General features: G+C 39.3%; 1 protein-coding gene across 1 annotated transcript in view; it reads left to right on the top strand.

Moving 5' to 3' along the window:
• Positions 1-25602, top strand: part of LOC115357925 (uncharacterized) — a gene marked incomplete at its 5' end in the record, with an annotated part of 29739 nt that extends 4137 nt beyond the window's left edge. Inside the window, 14 exons of the mRNA XM_030049686.1 lie at positions 2128-2319; positions 2506-2653; positions 3804-4070; positions 4289-5250; positions 9411-9602; positions 9873-10004; positions 11062-11253; positions 11534-11665; positions 12746-12937; positions 13138-13269; positions 21091-21282; positions 21563-21706; positions 24155-24413; positions 24561-25602. Coding sequence (XP_029905546.1) covers positions 2128-2319; positions 2506-2653; positions 3804-4070; positions 4289-5250; positions 9411-9602; positions 9873-10004; positions 11062-11253; positions 11534-11665; positions 12746-12937; positions 13138-13269; positions 21091-21282; positions 21563-21706; positions 24155-24413; positions 24561-25602 — 4178 coding nt within the window. The remainder of the gene's footprint in view (positions 1-2127; positions 2320-2505; positions 2654-3803; positions 4071-4288; positions 5251-9410; positions 9603-9872; positions 10005-11061; positions 11254-11533; positions 11666-12745; positions 12938-13137; positions 13270-21090; positions 21283-21562; positions 21707-24154; positions 24414-24560) is intronic.
• Positions 25603-26344: the final 742 nt, after the last annotated feature.

Here is a 26344-nt window from a genome sequence, read left to right as displayed (position 1 = left end):
TGGTAAAACAAAATGCATTATATTTGGAAATAAGCCTGTGAATTTAAGCAGAAACATAACAATAAATAATACTGAAATTGAAATAGTATCTGAAAACAAATTTCTTGGAGTCATTCTGGATGACAAACTGAGTTGGAAATCGCACATAAGTTATGTCAAATCCAAAATGTCAAAATTCATTGCAGTTTTGTACAAAGCTAAAGATTTCCTCTCTCAAAATGCATTAATCACTTTATATTTCTCATTGATAGTTCCATATATGACATATTGTATTGAGGTCTGGGGAAACACATATAAAACATATACTAATTCAATATTTTTATTACAAAAGAAAGCCATAAGAATCATCAGTAAAAAACCTTTCCGTGAGCCAACCAACCCACTATTTATCTGCTTAGAAATTCTGAAATTCAAGGACCTAGTTGATTACATCACAATACAAACCATGTACAAAGTTAAAAACAAACTTCTACGTCCACATGTCCAGAATCTGTTTAAAATGAGGGACACCAGATACAACTTGCGAGGAACTTTATTATTTGAAAAACCAAAGACTTGAACCAATGCAAACACTGTGTATCTGTCAAAGGGGTGAACATCTGGAACAACTGTCCCGAAAATATAAAATTATGTTGCACATTAGTCAGCCTCAAAAGACTTTATAAAAACAAAATCATTTCTCGTTATAGTATGGAAAATTAAGTTTGTTAATTCTGTGCTGTTATTTTTGGGTTGTGCGCTATGCGCTATTCTTTATTTTGCTATGATGGGAAATTTAAGTTTACCGATACGCTAAATTTCAAATTCTTGCGCTTTGCTCTTTATGTATTTGTTATGACGAGTGTAACTTTGTAAGGTAAAAGGGGTCGGATTATATAAGCTTTGCTCCTACCTACACCCTTTCGGTTACATAATCTAACTGAGAAATCAGTCTTTGAAATGTACCGAAATAAACTAATTGATTCATTCATTCATTCATAATTGTAGGACATTGTGTCCATTTGGCAATGCCATTGTAGCCCAAGTGTGGACAATAAACATAGATGACCTGTGACCGGCCTTGGCCTTAACCATGCACCCCCTTGCATCATGGAGGAATATATGGTGAGGGTGCTCTGGAGGAACCTCAGAGACCCTGGTACTCCTGTATTGACACTGTAATCTACTAAGTGAGCAGGGAGACTGCTCACTAGTCTGCCTTGTTGCCTGGGTGCTAGGGTCTGCTGGATCTTGATGTGACTGCAGATTACTGCAGTAATCCACTCTCTGGCTCAAAAGACTAGTGGAAAATAGCTTGAATTATCAACAGCTGATACTAGGTTGTAGGTCCGGAATGGCTGAATTGCTACAGAGAGTCCGATGAGAAGTGGCACTGTCACATCCAGAGTGGGTAGGCTATCGCTTATTTGACAGCTTGACTCACAGACATTGTTCTCCACACAAGCTGGTTTATTTACCGTTCAGAATCAGGGTGGTATACATATGTGTGGCTCTGCAACATATGAAGAAGTCAAGCATATGTGATCACACAAGGCAAAATACTGGGCATCTCACCCCAGTTTCTCATCTTTGGGCATCCCAACTGAATTTACTATCTTTGTCAGATCCGGCATTAAACCTTAACTAGCAGTTGACATACTTATATGAAGGCAGCTAGAGGCTTACTCTTCACGAGCCAGTCAAGGCAATCGACTTGTCAACAGTCAGTAACTCAGTCAGTCAGTACATATCTCCAGATCTTACAGAGGAAATGACATTCAAAGGGAATAACACTCTTTGCATTAGGCTACAAGGCAGTTAGCTACATGTAGGCTAGTTGTTGGTCAATTTCAACAGTTGTTAAGAAAGTAAATATTTGACGTGAACTCTGTTATAGCTCTCAGTGTCACTCAACACGCTACATGTTAGAACTATCACTAGCAGTCTGCCCATCATATGTTGGCCTGTATTATAGTGGCTTGGGAAATTGATTATATCTTCAAATTGTGACTGGCAGTTACAGCCTAAAACAGATGTCTAAGAACAAGTAAGTGTTACATATTTGGAAGCCAATCATTGGATTTGGTCATTTGAGGTGACTTTGTTCCTGTACATCATGTTTAACTGATTTCTGTTGCATCTCTTCAGGGTCTAGAGAAGGGGACATTAGGCTGGTTGATGGTCAGGTTCCGTCTGAGGGCCGTGTGGAGATCTACCATGATGGAAACTGGGGAACTGTGTGTGATGATAGCTGGGACCTCAGTGATGCCCGAGTGGTGTGTCGTCAGCTTGGGTTCCCTGATGCAAAACGTGCCACAGACGGAGCAGAATTTGGTTCAGGTAATCCCTGAAATAAAAGCAGGATAAAAAACGGGATGTGGCAACTCCTCAGTATGTCTGACATTCCTACATCGAGGGGCAACCCACAAGCTCCTTGAGCAGCTTGTGTAAAGCTGTAGTTTAGAATAATATTGACCATTACAGAACTGTAAATCACTATGTTTTGTGGCTGATGTCTGTTGTTAGGGCGTGGCAGAATTTGGATGGATGACGTAAGATGTGACGGGACAGAGAGAAAGCTGTCTCAGTGCACGTTCAGCGAGTGGGGAGAGAACAACTGCAGTCCTACCGAAGACGCTGGTGTTATATGTGAAACTGAAAGTGGTAAGACTAAGTTTTGGGAATCATGCCTGTACCATCAATTTCACATACTAGTGGTTTGCAAAATTATTTTGGCACATAAAACACAAACAGTATGGAATCAGATTTACACAATCAGAGTTACACAAAGCTTAACTTAAAAGGTTTTGAGAGATATTTGGATTAAATCCCAATGCAATCCCAAAACCTCAATGTAAATGTGACCTCTCCACATAGGACAGAGCATCGATAAGTAAGACTAGGTCAAAACCTATTGTATGGTTGGGCCACAGCTACATTTAAAAAGTGTGTGTTTTGGCATCAGTTCTGTGAACAGCAGCTGTACTGGACAGCGTTTCAAGCCCTGATTATATCTACAGTTGATGAGCACTGATGTACTCTCACTTTTAGTCTAGTCTTGGCCCATTTTCTGAATGTGTTGAATTATTATCTATTATGTTGCTCTGTTATGTTATTATTGAAGGAAATGAAATTATAGTTCTTTATGCTACGGTTTTCCACTAGCCATTATAAGATGTTTATTGTTGAGAAGTACTTTAAATGCTTTCAAACATTTTAATCAACTTTAGTAATCTTCTTCTATGGAACCAGATGTTCTTCAGAATCTCAGAGTAGACATTCAGACTGCATGCACATGAACATGCAATCACACACACACACATAGTATATGTACATATATATGTGTGTGTGTGTGTGTGTGTGTGTGTTTGTATATATATAAAATCCACTTTTTAATGCCCGTTTTCTAAAAATAGTCTAAAGCTTGTTACCAGAAAGCTGTTTGCTCACATCCCAGATTGTCCGGGAAGGGAGATTGAATGAAAAATGTTCTTTACTACTTCCATGATAACGTCTGATAGCTTCTGCTGAGATGTTCTTGAGCAAGGCACCCAGAGGTGCTCCAGTGGAACTGCTTGGGGGCAAACACAGTACACTGTGGTTTAGCTTAACAGCTCATAGGTCAAATGTGTGTAACTGTGTGCGAGAGTGAAACAGTGTGTTTCTCAAGGACTATACACAGACTGTCAACTTTCAGTGGTGAAATCAGATGTAGACCTTTCAGTCACAAGGCATTTCTTGCTCACGTATTACTCACCATTTCAATTTTTTATTGTTTCAGTTCAATCTGAAAAAAACCACTCTCACCCACCATTGGATATCAGTGAGAATGTCAGTCAGGACTATCCTCTGGACCACAATTCAAGCCTCTCATTTCAACTGGGGGAGCTGTTTGATAGTGAACGTGATTGTGATGTGGACATTGATGTGGTGGTGGACAACAACAACACTGTGGAGACAATATGCGCCCACAGGCTCATCCTCTCTCTGGGCTCTTTCCTCAAAACGTCACAGGAAGACAAACTAACAAACAACAAACTCAGCATTCACGTCACTTCCAACTGCAGCCAACACGTCACAAGCTTCGTCAGGTAAAAACGAATTTGTGACTTTGAACTGCCATCTATTTGTTTCTAATTTTGTCAGGAAAAGCTACAACACTTTATAATTCTTTTTCGTTTTTTTGTTGATTAGCCTGGCTTAGCAGTGTCTCTAATATTTCAACATCACAGAAGCAGTTTCAACAAATCTTTGCATGTGTTGAATGAGTGATACCTAAACCTTGCAAATAAAATTATTTAAATTCCAGGTACCTCTACACACGACAGATCAATATCACGCTGTCCTCGGCCCAGTGCATTCATAAGATGGCATCTGACTGGAGTGTGAAACCTCTTCAGCATGAGGCAGCAAATTTTTTCAGCTGGTTTCTGCCAGATGACCCTACTTTTCATACTCCCAGGTCTTTCTATGAGTATGCTGTTCTTACAGATGATAGGAGTTTGCAGGAAACCTGTCTTCGCTATTTGGCTTGGAACTGTGAGGCACTGATCCGTTCCCCAGTCTGGCGCAGTCTCTCCCTGGATCTGGTCAAGGCTCTCCTGTCCCGCTCAGACCTGGTGGTGCCCAATGAGACCTACCTCTTTAAAGGCCTGAAAAGTTGGGTTTCGGCCCAAGAGAACATATCTATTTCTGAAACCCTTTTGGAGCTCATCCGGTTCCCCATGATACCAGCTGAAGACTTATTCAAAGTTAGAGGCTCGCAGTACCAGGCTAGCAAGTTGCAGGGTTTTCAGTTCAATGCCCTGCCCTTTGGGATGCTGCATGACAACCTGGCAGAGAAAGAGGACGTTTACACATCCAGGATTTACACTGGCAGTCCATGGAGCTTTACCTTCAATGCACAGGACATCAGTGATTACCAAGAGTTTGGAGTCTACACTCTTAGCGGCCAACGTCATCACAACCTGAGGTCCAGTTTCAAGACGCCTGTGCTTAACAGTGCCTACTTTGCCTTTCACAACATACTCTGGAACACAAAGATATATATGAGTGATGAAGATTGCTCAAACAGTGGTGTCACATGCCCTTCCCTGCCTGCAGTCAGTTTGGAGATCCAGGAAAGGATGAGTAATTTACCCAGACATCTGGAGAAAAGCATTATGTACAACAACAGGCTTGTTGTTATGTGTGCCAATAAGTACGTGTTTCATGTTGAGGATTTCAAAGGGTTTGATGATAATAATCTGGCATTTGTTCCCACCAACAACAGTGCAGAACAAATCTATCCATGTCACTCAAACCAGTTCTCCTACCAAGTGGTGGTACGTCCTCAATACATAACAGACTAGTTTAAGTCATTACTGGGAAAAGTCAGCCAAAAAAAGGTCGGAAGGGAGACAAAAAAATAACCACTTGGTTTCATGACACTAACATGACACATACACTAACTATACATATTTTATAGTTTACACCAAGCACAAGTTATCCATTTTTTCATCTTAATCCCTGACATATCTCATGCCAGCCACATTTGCTGTATGACTTAGAGTTATTGATGGCTTGTAACTGTGTTTATTAGATAGTTGCCTTGTTTTGTTTGTTTTGTTTTGTTGGTGTGACTGGGCATCCAGACATGTCATCAAATTGAAATGGGGTTGATGTTGCAACAATTTTTAAAAAATTTTGTGGCAGTTTGTATGAGTGAGGAAAGGTCTGGAGGAAGGGTCCTGTCAACCACTGCAACCTTGCTTATGTTGTTCTGATCTGACAATTCACTGAAATGAATAAAAATCCTGATGAAAAACCATGCTTGATGCTTTGCAATTTCTACTTTTTTTTTTTTTTTTTTTTTTTTATGTCTATGAGTATTTGAAATTAACATCACCAACTGTTTTACCAGGTGTTTCCAAAAGATAATTCTTCTTGGTGGACCCATCACTAATAGATGCTTGCCTTGTGAGATTCTTGGCTTGCAATCCCAGGTTAAAGGAAATTCCAAGCACTACGATTGATTTATTTAACCCTCATGTTATGTTCAAATTTACTAACATCTTTTATGTTTGAGGTCAATTTGACCCCAGAAGTTTAAACCTCCACAAAATTATTATAATTAAAATTGTTATCAAAGTTTATGAGTCAGTTACTAAATGTTTTTGTTGACAACCTAAATAGCCCTTTAAATAAAACATATCTTCCACCCTCCCCCACTTATACATCCAGTATTCCTATTACGCAAATATGAAAAAATATGCAAATCACCATAAAATCTCACCGATTGACCTAAACGAAAGAAATTGATTTTTGGTGTTTTAACTGCTTTATATTATTTCTAAGTACAGATTTTGTTATTTATAACTGATGTGTTACGAAGTGTGTACAGGACATTGGAAACCTATCATCATGTGAATTTCATGTTTACCTGGTAGGACCCATTAAATTAGGAAAATCCATTAGATATGAAGCAAAAAAAAAAAAAAAAAAAAGACGTTTATCATTTATTTAGAGACATTAAACATTGACTGGTGTCAAATTGACCCCAAACATAATAAGAGGGTTAAATTATAAAACATTAAATGTATGCCTAGAGCTCCACCGGGGTTTTACAGAACTTATCTGTCCTTTGTTCCAATGTAGTTTTCTTGGCACATATCATCCGTACTGGAATGAATCTACAGAGAATGGGGCATGTCCATGACATTTTCCAGAATTAGAAAAAATATTAATTGGCAGTTCTGATGCCTGTGCACTTGGTACATCAACATCAGTGTATCCTCTGCCCACTACATTTATAAGGTGGCATCTGACGAGGGTCTGAAACATCCTAAGATTCCAAATCTCTCTTTATGGGTAGCGACTTCACTCTGGTAACCAAACATCATCTGCATGGCTTGTAACAGTGAGACACAGATCCTGACACAAGATGTCACTGCAGCCACATGTGTTAACTTGTTACAGATGACTTGGAGAAGCATCTTGAGGTCTAATGCTACTTGCTGTGCAATTAGGATTCCTCCAGCCACACTGTATGGAAAGCAACATCAAACTAACTAAATTAAAACAATAACTATGTGTTCATAAACTGTTGTTTTATGAATTGTTTTTAAAGTTCCCCTTTCCTCTAACTGCTGAAATTCACCCATTTTCACAGACCTGTCTGTATTTTTTTTTACCATAAGTTTTTCCATTAAGCTTGAATTCTGTTTTTCACATTATACTTACACATTGCATGGTGGTAGATAAACAATAAAAACATAATGACAGTTGAGCTTGGCATCGGGTACTCCTATTACTGGAAATCAAATCTATGCAGGGGAGGAGACTCCTGGAGGAATAATCATAAAAGGTTTGCTCACCTGTAATCTGCAGACACATCTCGCCAACTCTTACTTCACTGTCAGTTTCGGTAAGTTTATTCTGCTTTTGAGCTATGGAAATCATACAATTATAGCACAATTTAAGAAAAGTTTTGATCTCATTCGTAATTAAGTAAAGCAATTTATTATCACATTTCCTCTCTCTTCTTTGTGTAGACAAAGGGAGGACAGTTTTTCATTACAATTAATTATTGGATGCACTGGATAAACAAACAAACATTAATGCTAAGTGATATACCTATTGATGATAGCCTACCTGTATGTTGATATACACGGCCACAGTTAGTATTTAGATATCTTGTCAGGTGCTGCTCTCATATCTGGCCTCTGAGGTGTTTTTTTTTTTTGTTTGTTTGTTTGTTTTTTTTTTAATTATTTTTAGCTGTAAATCAAAGTAACATTAAATAAGAGGAAGGATAACCATATGTCTGTCACTGAAAGGACTGTGATGAATAGTCACCATATTACTGATGTATCCCGGAGAGGTGATATAGTTATAAGAAAATATGTTTGAATACAGCCAGTTTGTGAGATTCCCTTTTTATTAATTATTTTCTTTTAGCTTCCCACGGTGTTGCAAGAGAAATGGAGGAGGTGTTCTTAATGTTGTGCGTCCTTTTGCTGACGGTCAGCTTGTCTACTGGTGAGTGACAGCAACTTTTAATAGCAATTTGCAAGTGCAAAATGAACATGACAGCAAAGTGACATTGTGCAAAATGACATGCACAATGTGGTTGAACAATTATGCTTTGCTATGTTTTACATCTCGTCTATTACAGAGTATAGATTTTAACTGCTCTGCATTAGAACTGTGTCAGAAAGTCATACATATGGCAAATATGGAGCCATAACACTCAGGAACCCAAGAGGGGAAGGGTAACGTGGCTTTGTTTTTTGTTTTTTTTTACAAGTTAAAATAATTGCACTCTGTCCATTTGACCATTTATAATAGATAGAAAAGATTATAACAATGTTTCCTTTGTAAAAGTACTTTGTCTCTTTCACTCATAGCTCACTTTAAATTAACTACTTTTTGTTTTTACTTTACTTTGTTCCCTCACAACTAAGTGAATGTCATCACTGACATACTGATTTAACCAATTTGCCATAAATTATAGGGATACTGAAATACCTGAATCTGGGGGCCACTTTAGGAAAATGGCAACGGGCCAGGGGCCATTTGATAAAATGACAGCATTAATGATACTTGATTACTTCTCTCTTTCATTTGTTTTATTTTCACAAAACATATCAAAAGGTAAGTCATAAAAGGTCTTTTATGTCTTGGCTTTTCATTTCTATTATGTCCACGACACAGTTTGCAATCAAACGAATTTTGAAAAATTCTGTAAGTGCAATTTGCACATTCAACACAAACAACTTTTTACATGAACAACAAATGTACATCAAAAGCTTTCTGTCCGTCTGTCTGCTGTTAAGTGGGTTAACACTGAAGATACCTGAGCACATCTCTGTCAACTGCTTCAGAGACATGTATGACTTGGCCCATATTCAACACAAATCTTTTGAGTGAGGACAGTTTTGCCTGTTTAGATGAGTTATTAATTATATATTAGTAATGTAATTAATGATAAGATACTATCTTTATTACCATTTAAAAATAATAATAATCTTAATATTATTATTTAGTATTTTATCATTTTACTTTTATTTTTTATTGATTGCTTGGGGGGCCAGTCAAAATCGCGTCATGGGCCGGAAGTGGCCCGTGGGCCAGACTTTGAGTATCCCTGCCTTAAATGCTTCTCTTGCTAATTTAATGTCCTTGATCCATACCTAATAGTGACAATTTCGTTAATTGTCCAGAATAGATAGTCCGTGAAAAATGTGTTTCTCTTATGAATATTTGATTTAATGTCTGATGTATTATTACTGTTTTAAGCTGTCACAATCATTTGAATGAAGATGTGACTGTTGAAAAGCACATTGCTTTTATTTTTGGTTTTGTCAGAATATTTTAGAGACAATGACTGGATACAGTGTGACTGAATTTGTTCTTTAACATTGTGTTTCATTCCTGCTGTGTCTGTGTAGAGCATAGGGAAGGGGACATCAGGCTGGCTGATGGTCAGGTTCCCTCTGAGGGCCGTGTGGAGATCTACCGCTATGGAGTTTGGGGAACTGTGTGTGATGATGGGTGGGAACTCAATGACGCCCATGTGGTGTGTCGCCAGCTTGGCTTCCCTGGTGCAATTAAGGCCCTGGAATCAGCAGCATTTGGTCAAGGTAATTTAGTGCTGATTGACTGGGACTCTGTCAATAAAAGCAGCACAAGTGCGAGTATATTATATCATGTTATATCAAGTGTATTATATCATGTTTGTGCCAGATCCTCATAATGTCACATTCAGAATTAACTCACTCAAAAGGTATTTTATAATGTCACTGAGTACAAGCCTTGTAATTTAGAGCAAGAGCTATTATTAGTGTGCTGTAAATGTACTGTTATTACAAATGTGTGCATAATTGTGTTTTGTTATTGATGACTGTTGTTAGGAAGCGGCACCATTTGGATGGATGATGTAGACTGTGATGGAACAGAGACAAGCCTGTCTCAGTGCAGCTTCAATGGGTGGAGGAAGCATGACTGCTCTCACTCAGAGGATGCTGGCATTAGATGTGGAAAGGGTAAGATTCAGGGCAACATGTCTGTAACATCATTTTGGAGCACTAATGTTTGCTGCAATTATTTTAACACAGAGTGAATGGATGTCACAGACCAGAGGGATACCATGTTACACAAAGCATAGTTGTATAATTTTTCTATATTTGCATGACATCCATTATCTTTTTATACATTTGAGTAAGGCAAATGTAAGAACGATGTGCTCCTCTGAATAAATCCACCTGAAGAATTGTACAAAAACTGTACAAATTTTATAGTCACTCCATAAGCATCAGAAACTGGCTAATCATAAATTGGCCAAATGTGGAGGTATTCATGGTGAACAGGGTGGCTTTACATTTTGTAAGTTTTTTTCTCCAACTTTGGTTTGAAATCTTTCCTTTTATTACTGAATAGTTAAAAGCAGAATCAGGAGAATGTTCCTGAAAAAAACAAAACAATGTATAGAATAATACGAGCTCTGAAAGAGAGGATGAGGATCTACAACGATACAGTGCTGGCCTGTTTTCAGTTGCTGCCATCCTAGCAAAGGAAAACTCACTGCTGATGGCTAGGTTAGTTAGGGATGAGGGGCCAACTTTGAATGTTGTGTTTACAAACTGCAACCAACAAATCCTACTCATTCTTCCTTTAATCCTAATGTACTTTAATGAGCCCTACTTATAGGTCAAATTTAAGCAAATTAGTTCCACCCTTGGAGATAATGCATATCTCAAGACATTTCCATCAGCCATCAGAAACAGTGATGATTCATGAGTTACATTTTTTTTTTTTTTTTTTTTTTTTTTTTTATACAAAGAAATTTTTTAATGGCTTATCATCTATTAGAATGAACACAATTCTCAGTATCAGGTGACATGGGTCAAGAGAGGAGGCCATCAGCATGATAAACTGACTTGGGACACAGATTATATTTACCAGCTGTGACAGAAATGTAACTGTACATTTGTCTAAAACAGGTGTTGGTGGTTATCCTTATATTTGTGAAACAATGATTGAAGACGCAGTGACTAAATTTGTTCTTTAACATTGTGTTTCATTCCTGCTGTGTCTGTGTAGAGCATAGGGAAGGGGACATCAGGCTGGCTGATGGTCAGGTACCCTCTGAGGGCCGTGTGGAGATCTACCGCTATGGAGTTTGGGGAACTGTGTGTGATGATGGGTGGGACCTCAATGACGCCCATGTGGTGTGTCGCCAGCTTGGCTTCCCTGATGCAATAAAGGCCCTGGGATCAGCAGCATTTGGTCAAGGTAATTTAGTGCTGATTGACTGGGACTCTGTCAATAAAAGCAGCACAAGTGCGAGTATATTATATCATGTTATATCAAGTGTATTATATCATGTTTGTGCCAGATCCTCATGATGTCTGACCCTCCCACATTCAGAATTAACTTACTCAAACAGTATTTTATAATGTCACTGAGTACAAGCCTTGTAATTTAGAGCAAGAGCTATTATTAGTGTGCTGTAAATGTACTGTTATTACAAATGTGTGCATAATTGTGTTTTGTTATTGATGACTGTTGTTAGGAAGCGGCACCATTTGGATGGATAATGTAGACTGTGATGGAACAGAGACAAGCCTGTCTCAGTGCAGCTTCAATGGGTGGAGGAAGCATGACTGCTCTCACTCAGAGGATGCTGGCATTAGATGTGGAAAGGGTAAGATTCAGGGCAACATGTCTGTAACATCATTTTGGAGCACTAATGCTTGCTGCAATTATTTTAACACAGAGTGAATGGATGTCACAGACTAGAGGGATACCATGTTACACAAAGCATAGTTGTATAATTTTTCTATATTTGCATGACATCCATTATCTTTTTATACATTTGAGTAAGGCAAATGTAAGAACGATGTGCTCCTCTGAATAAATCCACCTGAAGAATTGTACAAAAACTGTACAAATTTCGTAGTCACTCTGTAAGCATCAGAAACTGGCTAATCATAAATTGGCCAAATGTGGAGGTATTCATGGTGAACAGGGTGGCTTTACATTTTGTAAGTTTTTTTCTCCAACTTTGGTTTGAAATCTTTCCTTTTATTACTGAATAGTTAAAAGCAGAATCAGGAGAATGTTCCTGAAAAAAACAAAACAATGTATAGAATAATACGAGCTCTGAAAGAGAGGATGAGGATCTACAACGATACAGTGCTGGTCTGTTTTCAGTTGCTGCCATCCTAGCAAAGGAAAACTCACTGCTGATGGCTAGATAGCCAGGGATGAGGGGCCAACTTTGAATGTTGTGTTTACAAACTGCAACCAACAAATCCTACTCATTCTTCCTTTAATCCTAATGTACTTTAATGAGCCCTACTTATAGGTCAAATTTAAGCAAATTAGTTCCACCCTTGGAGATAATGCATATCTCAAGACATTTCCATCAGCCATCAGAAATGGTGATGATTCATGAGTTACATTTTTTTATTTAAAATTTTTTTTATTATTATTATTATATACACAATTTTTTTAATGGCTTATCATCTATTAGAATGAACACAATTCTCAGTATCAGATGACATGGGTCAAGAGAGGAGGCCATCTGTATGATAAACTGACTTGGGACACTGATTATATTTACCAGCTGTGACAACTAGTTTTGAGTTAATAGAAATGTAACTGTACATTTGTCTAAAACAGGTGTTGGTGGTTATCCTTATATTTGTGAAACAATGACTGAAGACGCAGTGACTGAATTTGTTCTTTAACATTGTGTTTCATTCCTGCTGTGTCTGTGTAGAGTATAGGGAAGGGGACATCAGGCTGGTTGATGGTCAAGTTCCCTCTCAGGGCCGTGTGGAGATCTACCATGATGGAGTTTGGGGAACTGTGTGTGATGATGGGTGGGACCTCAGTGATGCCCATGTTGTGTGTCGCCAGCTTGGCTTCCCTGGTGCAATAGAAGCCCTGCAATCAGCGGCATTTGGCCAAGGTAGTAAAGTTTGGATTGACTGCAGCACAAGTACAAGCATGTTATATCATGTTTGGGCCAAGTCCTATTGATGTGTGATAGTACTATGTTGTAGGCCTTGCAGTTAGAATAACATTTAGGTCAACATAAACCCTTTTCACAGCAGTCATTTTGACATAACAGGTAAACACAGGTCTTACTAATTACATGTTTGTTTTTAGGAAGCGGCAGCATTTTGATGGATGATTTAGGCTGTGATGGGACCGAGAGAAGACTGTCTGAGTGCAGCTTCAGTGGGTGGGGAATAAATAACTGCTCTCCCTCTGAGCATGCTAGTGTTAGATGTGAAAAAGGTAAGACTTAACACAGAAATGATATAGCAAAATGCCAGTGCCATCCACTTGAAACACTGGTGCTTGGTGTAATTATTTAAATAAACACAAGGCATGGATACAGCGCTGGCTGGCTAATTGCTGCACAAATAATAAAGGCATGGCAACTACATTTGCATGCCATGACATTTAAGCAATAGAAAATACGAGAAACTATGTATTATAGCCATAGATCATCACATATGTCATTTACAATAACAGACCAAATATTTTGTGCTCTGTTGGTTTAATAAACAGTTATGATTTTGAAGCAGCAATGTTATTTTTTTTTTATCTCAAATAAAACACTGAAATAAAGCTGTGATTATAGTGATTTTAATTATGCTCTGTGAAAAAGTAGTCTCAAAATGAAAATTTGTTCAGCAACATAACCAAAAATTAGGCATACACTGTTTACAACCAACATGCAGCTTCACTCTAACAGTTCTCACTTATCAATCCTTGCCAAGTTATCATAGTGCACCTTTAACTATTAATAAATCCAAAACACAGTTTTAGTCAGTTGTATGCAGCTCTTTTCCTAAATATTGTTAGTTATGAATTAAGTCCCAGACTAGTTTGAAAACCATTGTTACAGATCTTTGACATTTTAGTCAGAAGTTTCAGTTTCTGTTCCCTGCACCCTGCCACTATATCACTCACAATTCCTGTATTGATCTGTCTCAGTGCCAGAAGATGTCAGTCAGAACTATCCTCTGGACCACAATTCAAGCATTTTGTTCCAACTGGGGCAGCTGTTTGACAGTGGACATGACTGCGACATGGACATTGATGTGGTGGTGGACAACAACACTGTGGAGACAATATGCGCCCATAGGCTCATCCTCTCTCTGGACTCTTTCCTCAAAACATCACAGGAAGACTTCAGCAGACTCAGTATTAATGTCACCTCCAACTGCAGCCAACATGTCACCAGCTTTGTCAGGTAAAAACGACCTTGTGACTTTGAATTGACTTTGAATCTGGCAAAGCTACATAACCTCAATTTTTTAGAGTGACAAGTTCAACAAATCTTTGCATGTGTCAAGTGAGTGATACCTAAACCTTACAAATAAAAATGTTTAAATTCCAGGTACCTCTACACACAACAGATCAACATCACACTGTCCTCGGCCCAGTGTGTTCTAAAGATGGCGTTTGACTGGGGTCTCAAAGACCTTCAGAATGAGGCAGCAAATCTTTTCACCTGGTTTCTTCCAGAGGACTCTACCTTCCATAGTCAAAGCTCTTTCTATGAGTATGCTGTTCTTACAGATGATAGGAGTTTGCAGGAAACCTGTCTTCGCTATTTGGCTTGGAACTGTGAGGCACTGATCCGTTCCCCAGTCTGGCGCAGTCTGTCCTTGGACCTGGTCAAGGCTCTCCTGTCCCGCTCAGACCTGGTGGTGCCCAATGAGACCTACCTCTTTAAAGGCCTGAAAAGTTGGGTTTCGGCCCAAGAGAACCCATCTGTTTCTGAAACCCTTTTGGAGCTCATCCGTTTCCCCATGATACCAGCTGAAGATTTATTCAAAGTTAGAGGCTCGCAGTACCAGGCTAGCAAGTTGCAGGGTTTTCAGTTCAATGCCCTGCCCTTTGGGATGCTGTATGACGACCTGGCAGAGAAAGAGAATGCTTACACATCCAGGATTTACACTGGCAGTCCATGGAGCTTTACCTTCAGTGCACAGGACATCAGTGATTACCAAGAGTTTGGAGTCTACACTCTTAGAGGCCAGCGTCATCACAACCTGAGTTCCTGTTTCCAGACGCCTGTGCTTAACAGTGCCTACTTTACCTTTCACAACATACTCTGGAACACAACAGTATATATGAGTGATGAAGATTGCTCAAACAGCAGTGTCATATGCCCTTCCCTGCCTGCAGTCAGTTTGGAGATCCAGGAAAGGATGAGTGATTTACCCCAATGGCTGAAGGAACGGATTTTGTACAACAACAGGCTTGTTGTTATGTGTGAAGGGAAGTATGTGTTTCATGTTGATGAATTTCAAGCTGGTGATGGTGAGAACCTGGCACTGGTTCCAACCAACAGCAGTGCAGGACAAGTCTATCCATGTCACTCAAACCAGTTCTCCTACCAAGTGGTGGTACGTCCTCAGTACATAATAGATTAGTTTCGGCGAGTCCTGGGAATCTCGGGGAAGCTCAGCATAAAGGGTGGGGAAAAGGATGAGTAACGTACATGAATGAATAGAGTGTTTACCAATTAGGGCTAATAATTACATTTGTTATGTTTACCTTGATTTTTTTCTTTCTTTGTGGGAGATTGTGTGTGGGAGGGTAGAGGGAGGAATCTGTAAACACTGAAGATGCTGCTCTGCATAACCTTGATTTTCTGAAAACGAAAATTTGGTCCCATGCTTTAATGCTTTCCTATCCTACTTTTTGAGTATGGGTATTTCAAAATAACATATTTTCATAGCATTAATAATAATGTTTTTTTTTTGTCTGTATTTGCATTTTCATTTAGAAAATAAAACAAATATGTGTCCACAGTTCCACCAATATGAATCTGTATTCAGATTTTATGACGTTTTCTGTAGAGCACATCATCTACATCGAAACTGATTTAAGGAGGACTGTATCCACAGTTTAGAAAATGGACAATTCTCTGTATCTTTCAGGTCTGTACACTTTGCAGATCAAAATCAGAAATTTCTGCACACTGCACACATAACATGGCATTTGGTTACAGTCTTAAAAACCTTCAGAACAATGCAGGAAATTTTCCAGCTGGCTGATAGCCTCTCGGTCTCAAACTACCGTCTTGACAGAGATCTTTCTAAATGAGTACTCAGTTCACACCAGTGACAAAGGGCTGCAGCAAACTTGTCATGGTTACTTGGCTATATCTAATAGTCCGGGAGCCAAAGGGCGATCTTTGTCTGAACCTTGTTGCGTCGGTAAAAGTGTTTTTCTCAGCTGATTCTTGTAGCTTGGGGTCACCTCCTAAGAATTCAAGAGGGTGCTATATCTAATATTCTGGGCAGAGCTGGCCCGTGGCATTAATGGTCTATGTGGTTGTTTAGGGCCACAACCACCAGAGGGGCCACACACTCACTGTGACTGTGTACCACAGACTGTATAAATATACTCTGTTGTGGCTGTTAAATGCTGCTAATTAAGCCTTTGTTAACCTTTCCTGCTTCCGCACTAAGACCATAGTCGGAATGCACAGGGGAGACTTATACTCTGCTCCAGGGCCGAAGTTGGTAGCAAAAGGGGGGCTAATCCCCCTTTTCTTTATGGCTGACTGGCCAAGTAACTCACACAAACCCGGCTTGAGTCTTGAGGAGTTCCCATATTTATGTTTCTGACAAAAGCTCTAAGGGCACACACCTTATTTCTTCTTGTTAGCAGCTACCTTTACAACACACTTGGCCCCGGTTGCCAGCTTTACCGACACACACACACACACACACACACACAAACTCCCGACCACTGTACTATTCCTTAAAGGGGCCACAGTACTTGTATAACACCTCCCCTGCATTCCAATACCCATACTATCATACTATTTAGTAGGGGAAAAAAGAATGAGTATGCCCCAATACAAAGTATGTCAGATGCAGTATGCCAAGAGTACCAGGATGTTCTACTACATCCGGTCAGATTTCGCAGTATGCATTTCAGCATGCTCTTCTGGCCATTCTGACCCACAATCCTTTGCGCTGCGAACGTTACGTCACACTGACTGAATTGCCTCTACAAGCTATGACGACATACAGAAGACAACAAGACACACTCACTTGCTCAGTGACAGCAGAAGCGTCAGGAAGACAGAAGATAAGAAATATGACAGACGTCAGCGCAGTATGAAACAGCACCGGCATTTTGACAACAACATTCAAATGTGGCTATGGACGGCGGTGGAAGTGAGCAAGAGGGTCAGACTTCAGGGATCACAGTGTGTCCAGGGCCAGCTTTTGGCATATGCGGTATAGGCAGTTGCCTAGGGCGCCATCTGCTGGAGGGGCGCTGCTAGTGGCCAGAGGGGCGCCGGCAGCCGTTGTTTCGTCGGGATTTTGTCAGCCCCTTTGTCGGTGGGGGGGATTACAGGCATGGAAGGGCGCAAGGGAGTAATTTTGTGTGGAGCGCCAACATAGGTAGAGCCGGCACTGAGTGTGTCCCAGTAGTAGGCATTTGCATGCATATTGCATACATACTTTGTAAGGGCAGCTGCAGTACATACTAAAAGTAAAAAGTAGTGTGAAAGTACGTGATTTGGAACGCAGGGCTTGATTACAGCTGCAACATTGGTCTTAAATGGAAATTTAGGAGTGGTGCTCAAGGGCATTGCTCATTGAATCTGAAATTTGAAGCATAACATAAGTTAAACAGATATCCACCTTGATTGTATGGCTAGCTTTGATTATTAGTTAAGATAACTTACTTAGCCTACTAATATGTTTTGTTTTTTTCAACATTAAAATTTGTATTTTGATTTTGAATGAGTTTGTAGCGTAGGGATATATACTAGGCATGTTAACGGGCGCCAGACAGGAGAAAGTTAATCCTATCAATTTCTTTTCTAAATTATAAAATGTTTAAAGATACATAACTAGTACAAAACAAAACCCAATTAGCCCTCCTGCTATCCTAGCTACACAAGAATACAAACAAAGGAACAAAACACCATTCACAGCGAACAAATCTGCATACATGAGATGTTAATGAAATTAAATCAAAGGCAAACAATCAAATCAAATATAGGGATGCAGTATATACAAACCAGCTCTCTTGTTCACCTTCCCAAACCAAAGCATAGCAAAGCAAATCTTTCTCAGTTAAAGTTCAACAAACACTGTACACAATAAACCAAAAACACCCAAAAACAATCAAATTAAATTCAGAAGTCCCATAAACAATTTCAGACAAAGTGAAAGGTGTGAGTAAACATGAGTTAAGTCCAGTTCAATTCACTTCAGTTCAAGAAAGTCAGGCAGGCGTGTGTGTGTGTGTGTGTGTGTGTGTATGTGTGTGTGTTTGTTAGAAAAAATATTAATTGGCAGTTCAGATGCCTGTGCACTTGGTACATCAACATCAGTGTATCCTCTGCCCACTACATTTATAATGTGGCATCTGACGAGGGTCTGAAACATCCTCAGATTCCAGACCTCTCCTCTGGTAACCAAACATCATCTGCATGGCTTGTAACAGTGAGACACAGATCCTGACACAAGATGTCACTGCAGCCACATGTGTTAACTTGTTACAGATGACTTGGAGAAGCATCTTGAGGTCTAATGCTACTTGCTGTGCAATTAGGATTCCTCCAGCCACACTGTATGGAAAGCAACATCAAACTAACTAAATTAAAACAATAACTATGTGTTCATAAACTGATTGCTGTAAATACACGAAAAACATTAATTTCTTAATCTCATATTGTAGAGTTGCAGGCTGTAGGTCTACCTTTGGTGTCTGTCTACATTATAACTTTTATTTGTTTTTAAAGTTCCCCTTTCCTCTAACTGCTGAAATTCAGCCATTTTCACAGACCTGTCTGTATTTTTTACCATAAGTTTTTCCATTAAGCTTGAATTCTGTTTTTCACATTATACTTACACATTGCATGGTGGTAGATAAACAATAAAAACATAATGACAGTTGAGCTTGGCATCGGGTACTCCTATTACTGGAAATCAAATCTATGCAGGGGAGGAGACTCCTGGAGGAATAATCATAAAAGGTTTGCTCACCTGTAATCTGCAGACACATCTCGCCAACTCTTACTTCACTGTCAGTTTCGGTAAGTTTATTCTGCTTTTGAGCTATGGAAATCATACAATTATAGCACAATTTAAGAAAAGTTTTGATCTCATTCGTAATTAAGTAAAGCAATTTATTATCACATTTCCTCTCTCATTTTTGTGTAGACAAAGGGAGGACAGTTTTTCATTACAATTAATTATTGGATGCACTGGATAAACAAACAAACATTAATGCTCAGTGATATACCTATTGATGATAGCCTACCTGTGTGTTGATATACACGGCCACAGTTAGTATTTAGATATCTTGTCAGGTGCTGCTCTCATATCTGGCCTCTGAGGTGTTTTTGTTTTTTTTTTTTGTTGTTGTTTAATTATTTTTAGCTGTAAATCAAAGTAACATTAAATAAGAGGAAGGATAACCATATGTCTGTCACTGAAAGGACTGTGATGAATAGTCACCATATTACTGATGTATCCCGGAGAGGTGATATAGTTATAAGAAAATATGTTTGAATACAGCCAGTTTGTGAGATTCCCTTTTTATTAATTATTTTCTTTTAGCTTCCCAGTGTGTTGCAAGAGAAATGGAGGAGGTGTTCTTAATGTTGTGCGTCCTTTTGCTGACGGTCAGCTTGTCTACTGGTGAGTGACAGCAACTTTTAATAGCAATTTTCAAGTGCAAAATGAACATGACAGCAAAGTGACATTGTGCAAAATGACATGCACAATGTGGTTGAACAATTATGCTTTGCTATGTTTTACATCTTGTCTATTACAGAGTATAGATTTTAACTGCTCTGCATTAGAACTGTGTCAGAAAGTCATACATATGGCAAATATGGAGCCATAACACTCAGGAACCCAAGAGGGGAAGGGTAATGTGGCTTTGTTTTTGTTTTGTTTTTACAAGTTAAAATAATTGCACTCTGTCCATTTGACCATTTATAATAGATAGGAAAGATTATAACAATGTTTCTTTTGTAAAAGTACTTTGTCTCTTTCACTCATAGCTCACTTTAAATGAACTACTTTTTGTTTTTACTTTACTTTGTTCTTTGTTCCCTCACAACTAAGTGAATGTCATCACTGACATACTGATTTAACCAATTTGCCATAAATTATAGGGATACTGAAATACCTGAATCTGGGGGCCACTTTAGGAAAATGGCAACGGGCCAGGGGCCACTTGATAAAATGACAGCATTAATGATACTTGATTACTTCTCTCTTTCATTTGTTTTATTTTCACAAAACATATAAAAAGGTAAGTCCAATGATAGTCTTTTATGTCTTGGCTTTTCATTTCTATTATGTCCACGACACAGTTTGTAATCAAACGAATTTTGAAAAATTCTGTAAGTGCAATTTGCACATTCAACACAAACAACTTTTTACATGAACAACAATTGTACATCAAAAGCTTTCTGTCCGTCTGTCTGCTGTTAAGTGGGTTAACACTGAAGATACCTGAGCACATCTCTGTCAACTGCTTCAGAGACATGTATGACTTGGCCCACATTCAACACAAATCTTTTCTGAGTGAGGGCAGTCTTGCCTGTTTAGATGAGTTATTAATTATATATTAGTAATGTAATTAATGATAAGATAATATATTTATTACAATTTAAAAATAATAATAATTTTGATATTATTATTTAGTATTTTATTGTCTTACTTTTATTTTTGATTGATTGCTTGGGGGGGCCGGTCAAAATCGTGTCAAGGGCCAGAAGTTGCCCGTGGGCCAGACTTTGAGTATCCCTGCCTTAAATGCTTCTCTTGCTAATTTAATGTCCTTGATCCATACCTAATAGTGACAATTTTGTTAATTGTCCTGAATAGATAGTCCATGAAAAATTTGTTTCTCTTATGAATATTTGATTTAATGTCTGATGTATTATTACTGTTTTAAGCTGTCACAATCATTTGTATGAAGATGTGACTGTTGAAAAGCACATTGCTTTTATTTTTGGTTTTGTCAGAATATTTTAGAGACAATGACTGGATACAGTGTGACTGAATTTGCTCTTTAACATTGTGTTTCATTCCTGCTGTGTCTGTGTAGAGTATAGGGAAGGGGACATCAGGCTGGTTGATGGTCAGGTACCCTCTGAGGGCCGTGTGGAGATCTACCGCTATGGAGTTTGGGGAACTGTGTGTGATGATGGGTGGGACCTCAATGACGCCCGTGTGGTGTGTCGCCAGCTTGGCTTCCCTGGTGCAATAAAGGCCCTGGAATCAGCAGCATTTGGTCAAGGTAATTTAGCGCTGATTGACTGGGACTCTGTCAATAAAAGCAGAACAAGTGCAAGTATATTATATCATGTTATATCAAGTGTATTATATCATGTTTGTGCCAGATCCTCATGATGTCTGACCCTCCCACATTCAGAATTAACTTACTCAAACAGTATTTTATAATGTCACTGAGTACAAGCCTTATAATTTAGAGCAAGAGCTATTATTAGTGTGCTGTAAATGTACTGTTATTACAAATGTGTGCATAATTGTGTTTTGTTATTGATGACTGTTGTTAGGAAGCGGCGCCATTTGGATGGATGATGTAGACTGTGATGGAACAGAGACAGGCCTGTCTCAGTGCAGCTTCAATGGGTGGAGGAAGCATAACTGCGATCCCTCTGAGGATGCTGGCGTTAGATGTGGAAAGGGTAAGATTCAGGGCAACATGTCTGTAACATCATTTTGGAGCACTAATACTTCCTGCAATTATTTTAACACAGAGAGTGAATGGATGTCACAGACCAGAGGGATACCATGTTACACAAAGCATAGTTGTATAGTTTTTCTATATTTGCATGACATCCATATCCTTTTGTACATTTGAGTAAGGCAAATGTAAGAACGATGTGCTCCTCTGAATAAATCCACCTGAAGAATTGTACAAAAACTGTACAAATTTCGTAGTCACTCTGTAAGCATCAGAAACTGGCTAATCATAAATTGGCTAAATGTGGAGGTATTCATGGTGAACAGGGTGGCTTTACATTTTGTAAGGTTTTTTCCTCCCAATTTGGTTTGAAATCTTTCCTTTTATTACTGAATAGTTAAGAGCAGTTAATTAAAAGCAGAATCAGGAGAATGTTCCTGAAAAAAACAAAACAATGTATAGAATAATACGAGCTCAGAAAAAGAGGATGAGGATCTACAACGATACCGTGCTGGCCTGTTTTCAGTTGCCACCATCCAAGCAAAGGAGGCCATCAGTATGATAAACTTACTGGACACTGATTGTATTTACCAGCTTTGACAACTAGTTGTGACCTAACACAGATGTAACTGTACTTTTGTCTAAAAACAGGTGTTGGTGGTTATCCTTATACTTGTGAAACAATGACTGAAGACGCAGTGACTGAATTTGTTCTTTAACATTGTGTTTCATTCCTGTTGTGTCTGTGTAGAGTATAGGGAAGGGGACATCAGGCTGGCTGATGGTCAGGTACCCTCTGAGGGCCGTGTGGAGATCTACCGCTATGGAGTTTGGGAACCTGTGTGTGATGATAGGTGGGACCTCAAGGAAGCCCACGTGGTGTGTCGCCAGCTTGGCTTCCCTGGTGCAATAGAAGCCCTGGAATCAGCGGCATTTGACCAAGGTAGTAAAGCTTGGACTGACTGCAGCACAAGTACAAGCATGTTATATCATGTTTGGGCCAAGTCCTATTGATGTCTGATACTACTATGTTGTAGGTCTTGCAGTTAGAATAACATTTAGGCCAACATAAACCCTTTTCATAGCAGTCATTTTGACATAACAGGTAAACACAGGTCTTACTAATTATATGTTTGTTTTTAGGAAGCGGCAGCATTCTGATGGATGATTTAGGCTGTGATGGGACCGAGACAAGCCTGTCCGAGTGCGGCTTCAGTGGGTGGGGAATAAATAACTGCTCTCCCTCTGAGCATGCTAGTGTTAGATGTGAAAAAGGTAAGACTTAACACAGAAATGATATAGCAAAATGCCAGTGCCATCAACTTGAAACACTGGTGCTTGGTGTAATTATTTAAATAAACACAAGGCATGGATACAGTGTTTGCTGGCTAGTTGCTGGACAAATAATAAAGGCATGGGAACTACATTTACATGCCATGACATTTAAGCAATAGAAAATACGAGAAACTATGTATTATAGCCATAGATCATCACATATGTCATTTACAATAATAGACCAAATAATTTGTGCTCTGTTGGTTTAATAAACAGTTATGATTTTGAAGCAGCAATGTTATTTTTATCTCAAATAAAACACTGAAATAAAGCTGTGATTACAGTGATTTTAATTATGCTCTGTGAAAAAGTAGTCTCAAAATGAAAATTTGTTCAGCAACATAACCAAAAGTTAGGCATACACTGTTTACAACCAACATGCAGCTTCACTCTAACAGTTCTCACTTATCAATCCTTGCCAAGTTATCATAGTGTACCTTTATCAGAACTTGTACTGCGAGGACTGAACCCAAACGCACGATTCAGACAAGAATTCAAATTAAGTCTTTTAATAATAAAATAACAACCAAAAAATCACTCAAACTGAGGAAATACACTATGAAATATAAAACAATACACTATAAACTATGACAATGGCAAAACAAAGTAGCAAAGGAAATACAAAACCTGACTTGACTTGACGTGACGTGACATGAAGCATGGACGAACACTTGACTAAACAGGACAAAGCAGGACGAACTGGCACAGGACAAAGGGAAACATGGACTATATATACCACACAAGGTAATGGGAAACAGGTGGAAACAATCAGGGTGTGGCAGACAATCAGACCATTGGGAAACACACAAGGGGAACGGCAAGTGACCTGACTCAAGAGGAGAGTGGGATTTCAAAATAAAACAGGAAGTCATGAGACAAGACACAAGAACAAAACCTAACAAAACAAAACATAATTTCGATGACATGACAACCTTTAACTATTAAAAAATCCAAAACACAGTTTTAGTCAGTTGTATGCAACTCTTCTCCTAAATATTGTTAGTTACGAATTAAGTCCCAGACTAGTTTAGGCTGAAAACACTGACCTTTTAGTCAGAAGTTTCGGTTTCTGTTCCCTGCACCCTGCCACTATATCACTCACCTATCCTGTATTGATCTGTCTCAGTGTCAGAAGATGTCAGTCAGAACTATCCTCTGGACCACAATCCAAGCATTTTGTTCCAACTGGGGCAGCTGTTTGACAGTGGACATGACTGCGACATGGACATTGATGTGGTGGTGGACAACAACACTGTGGAGACAATATGCGCCCATAGGCTCATCCTCTCTCTGGACTCTTTCCTCAAAACATCACAGGAAGACTTCAGCAGACTCAGTATTAATGTCACCTCCAACTGCAGCCAACATGTCACCAGCTTTGTCAGGTAAAAACGACCTTGTGACTTTGAATTGACTTTGAATCTGGCAAAGCTACATAACCTCAATTTTTTAGAGTGACAAGTTCAACAAATCTTTGCATGTGTCAAGTGAGTGATACCTAAACCTTACAAATAAAAATGTTTAAATTCCAGGTACCTCTACACACGACAGATCAACATCACACTGTCCTCGGCCCAGTGTGTTCTAAAGATGGCGTTTGATTGGGGTCTAAAAGACCTTCAGAATGAGGCAGCAAAACTTTTCACCTGGTTTCTTCCAGAGGACTCTACCTTCCATAGTCAAAGCTCTTTCTATGAGTATGCTGCTCTTACAGGTAATAGAGGTTTGCAGGAAACCTGTCTTCGCTATTTGGCTTGGAACTGTGAGGCACTGATCCGTTCCCCAGTCTGGCGCAGTCTGTCCTTGGACCTGGTCAAGGCTCTCCTGTCCCGCTCAGACCTGGTGGTGCCCAATGAGACCTACCTCTTTAAAGGCCTGAAAAGTTGGGTTTCGGCCCAAGAGAACCCATCTGTTTCTGAAACCCTTTTGGAGCTCATCCGTTTCCCCATGATACCAGCTGAAGACTTATTCAAAGTTAGAGGCTCGCAGTACCAGGCTAGCAAGTTGCAGGGTTTTCAGTTCAATGCCCTGCCTTTTGGGATGCTGCTTAACGACCTGACAGAGAAAGAGAACACTTACACATCCAGGATTTACACTGGCAGTCCATGGAGCTTCACCTTCAGCGCACAGGACATCAGTGAATACCAAGAGTTTGGAGTCTACACTCTTAGAGGCCAGCGTCGTCACAACCTGAGTTCCTGTTTCCAGACGCCTGTGCTTAACAGTGCCTACTTTACCTTTCACAGCATACTCTGGAACACAACAGTATATATGAGTGATGAAGATTGCTCAAACAGCAGTGTCATATGCCCTTCCCTGCCTGCAGTCAGTTTGGAGATCCAGGAAAGGATGAGTGATTTACCCCAATGGCTGAAGGAACGGATTTTGTACAACAACAGGCTTGTTGTTATGTGTGAAGGGAAGTATGTGTTTCATGTTGATGAATTTCAAGCTGGTGATGGTGAGAACCTGGCACTGGTTCCAACCAACAACAGTGCAGGACAAGTCTATCCATGTCACTCAAACCAGTTCTCCTACCAAGTGGTGGTACGTCCTCAGTACATAATAGATTAGTTTCAGTGAGTACTGGGAATCTCGGGGAAGCTCAGCATAAAGGGTGGGGAAAAGGATGAGTAACGTACATGAATGAATAGAGTGTTTACCAGTTAGGTCTGATAATTATATTTGTTATGTTTGCCTTGATTTTTTTTCTCTCTCTTTGTGGGAGATTGTGTGTGGGAGGGTAGAGGGAGGAATCTGTAAACACTGAAGATGCTGCTCTGCATAACCTTGATTTTCTGAAACTACTAAAATTTGGTCCCAATCTTTAATGCTTTCCTATCCTACTTTTTGTGTATGGGTATTTCAAAATAACATATTTTCATAGCATTAATAATAATGTTTAATAAAGTTTTGCAAAAGATGATTCTTGATGTTTTGACCAAATGTAAGGATGGATGCTGCATGTGATCCTTGCCTGCAGTCAGTGGCGGATTTAAGAAATTTGGGGCCCAAGACAAAGGCAGGCATGGGGCCCTCTGAAATGAGAAGACAACACACAAAACAGAGGCCCCAAGACACATAATACGATAAGCATTCTGCTGGCATTTTAGCGAAAGGATTTTAATCAAAAACATAATTAATGTGCGCAAATAAGTAATAACTGTATTAACCATAACTGTATGAGGAGTTTTATGGGGCCCTCAGGAACTTGGGGCCCTAGGCAACCGCCTAGTTTTGCCTAATGGTAAGTCCGCCCCTGCCTGCAGTCCCAGGTTAACAGAAATCTTTCATTTCCTAAGCCTAAGATTGATTT

Source organism: Myripristis murdjan, chromosome 4 (genome assembly GCF_902150065.1).
Source record: "Myripristis murdjan chromosome 4, fMyrMur1.1, whole genome shotgun sequence".
Classification (NCBI taxonomy): domain Eukaryota; kingdom Metazoa; phylum Chordata; class Actinopteri; order Holocentriformes; family Holocentridae; genus Myripristis; species Myripristis murdjan.
Note: the sequence above shows the minus strand (reverse complement) of the source record. Positions and strands in the feature narration are given on the sequence as shown.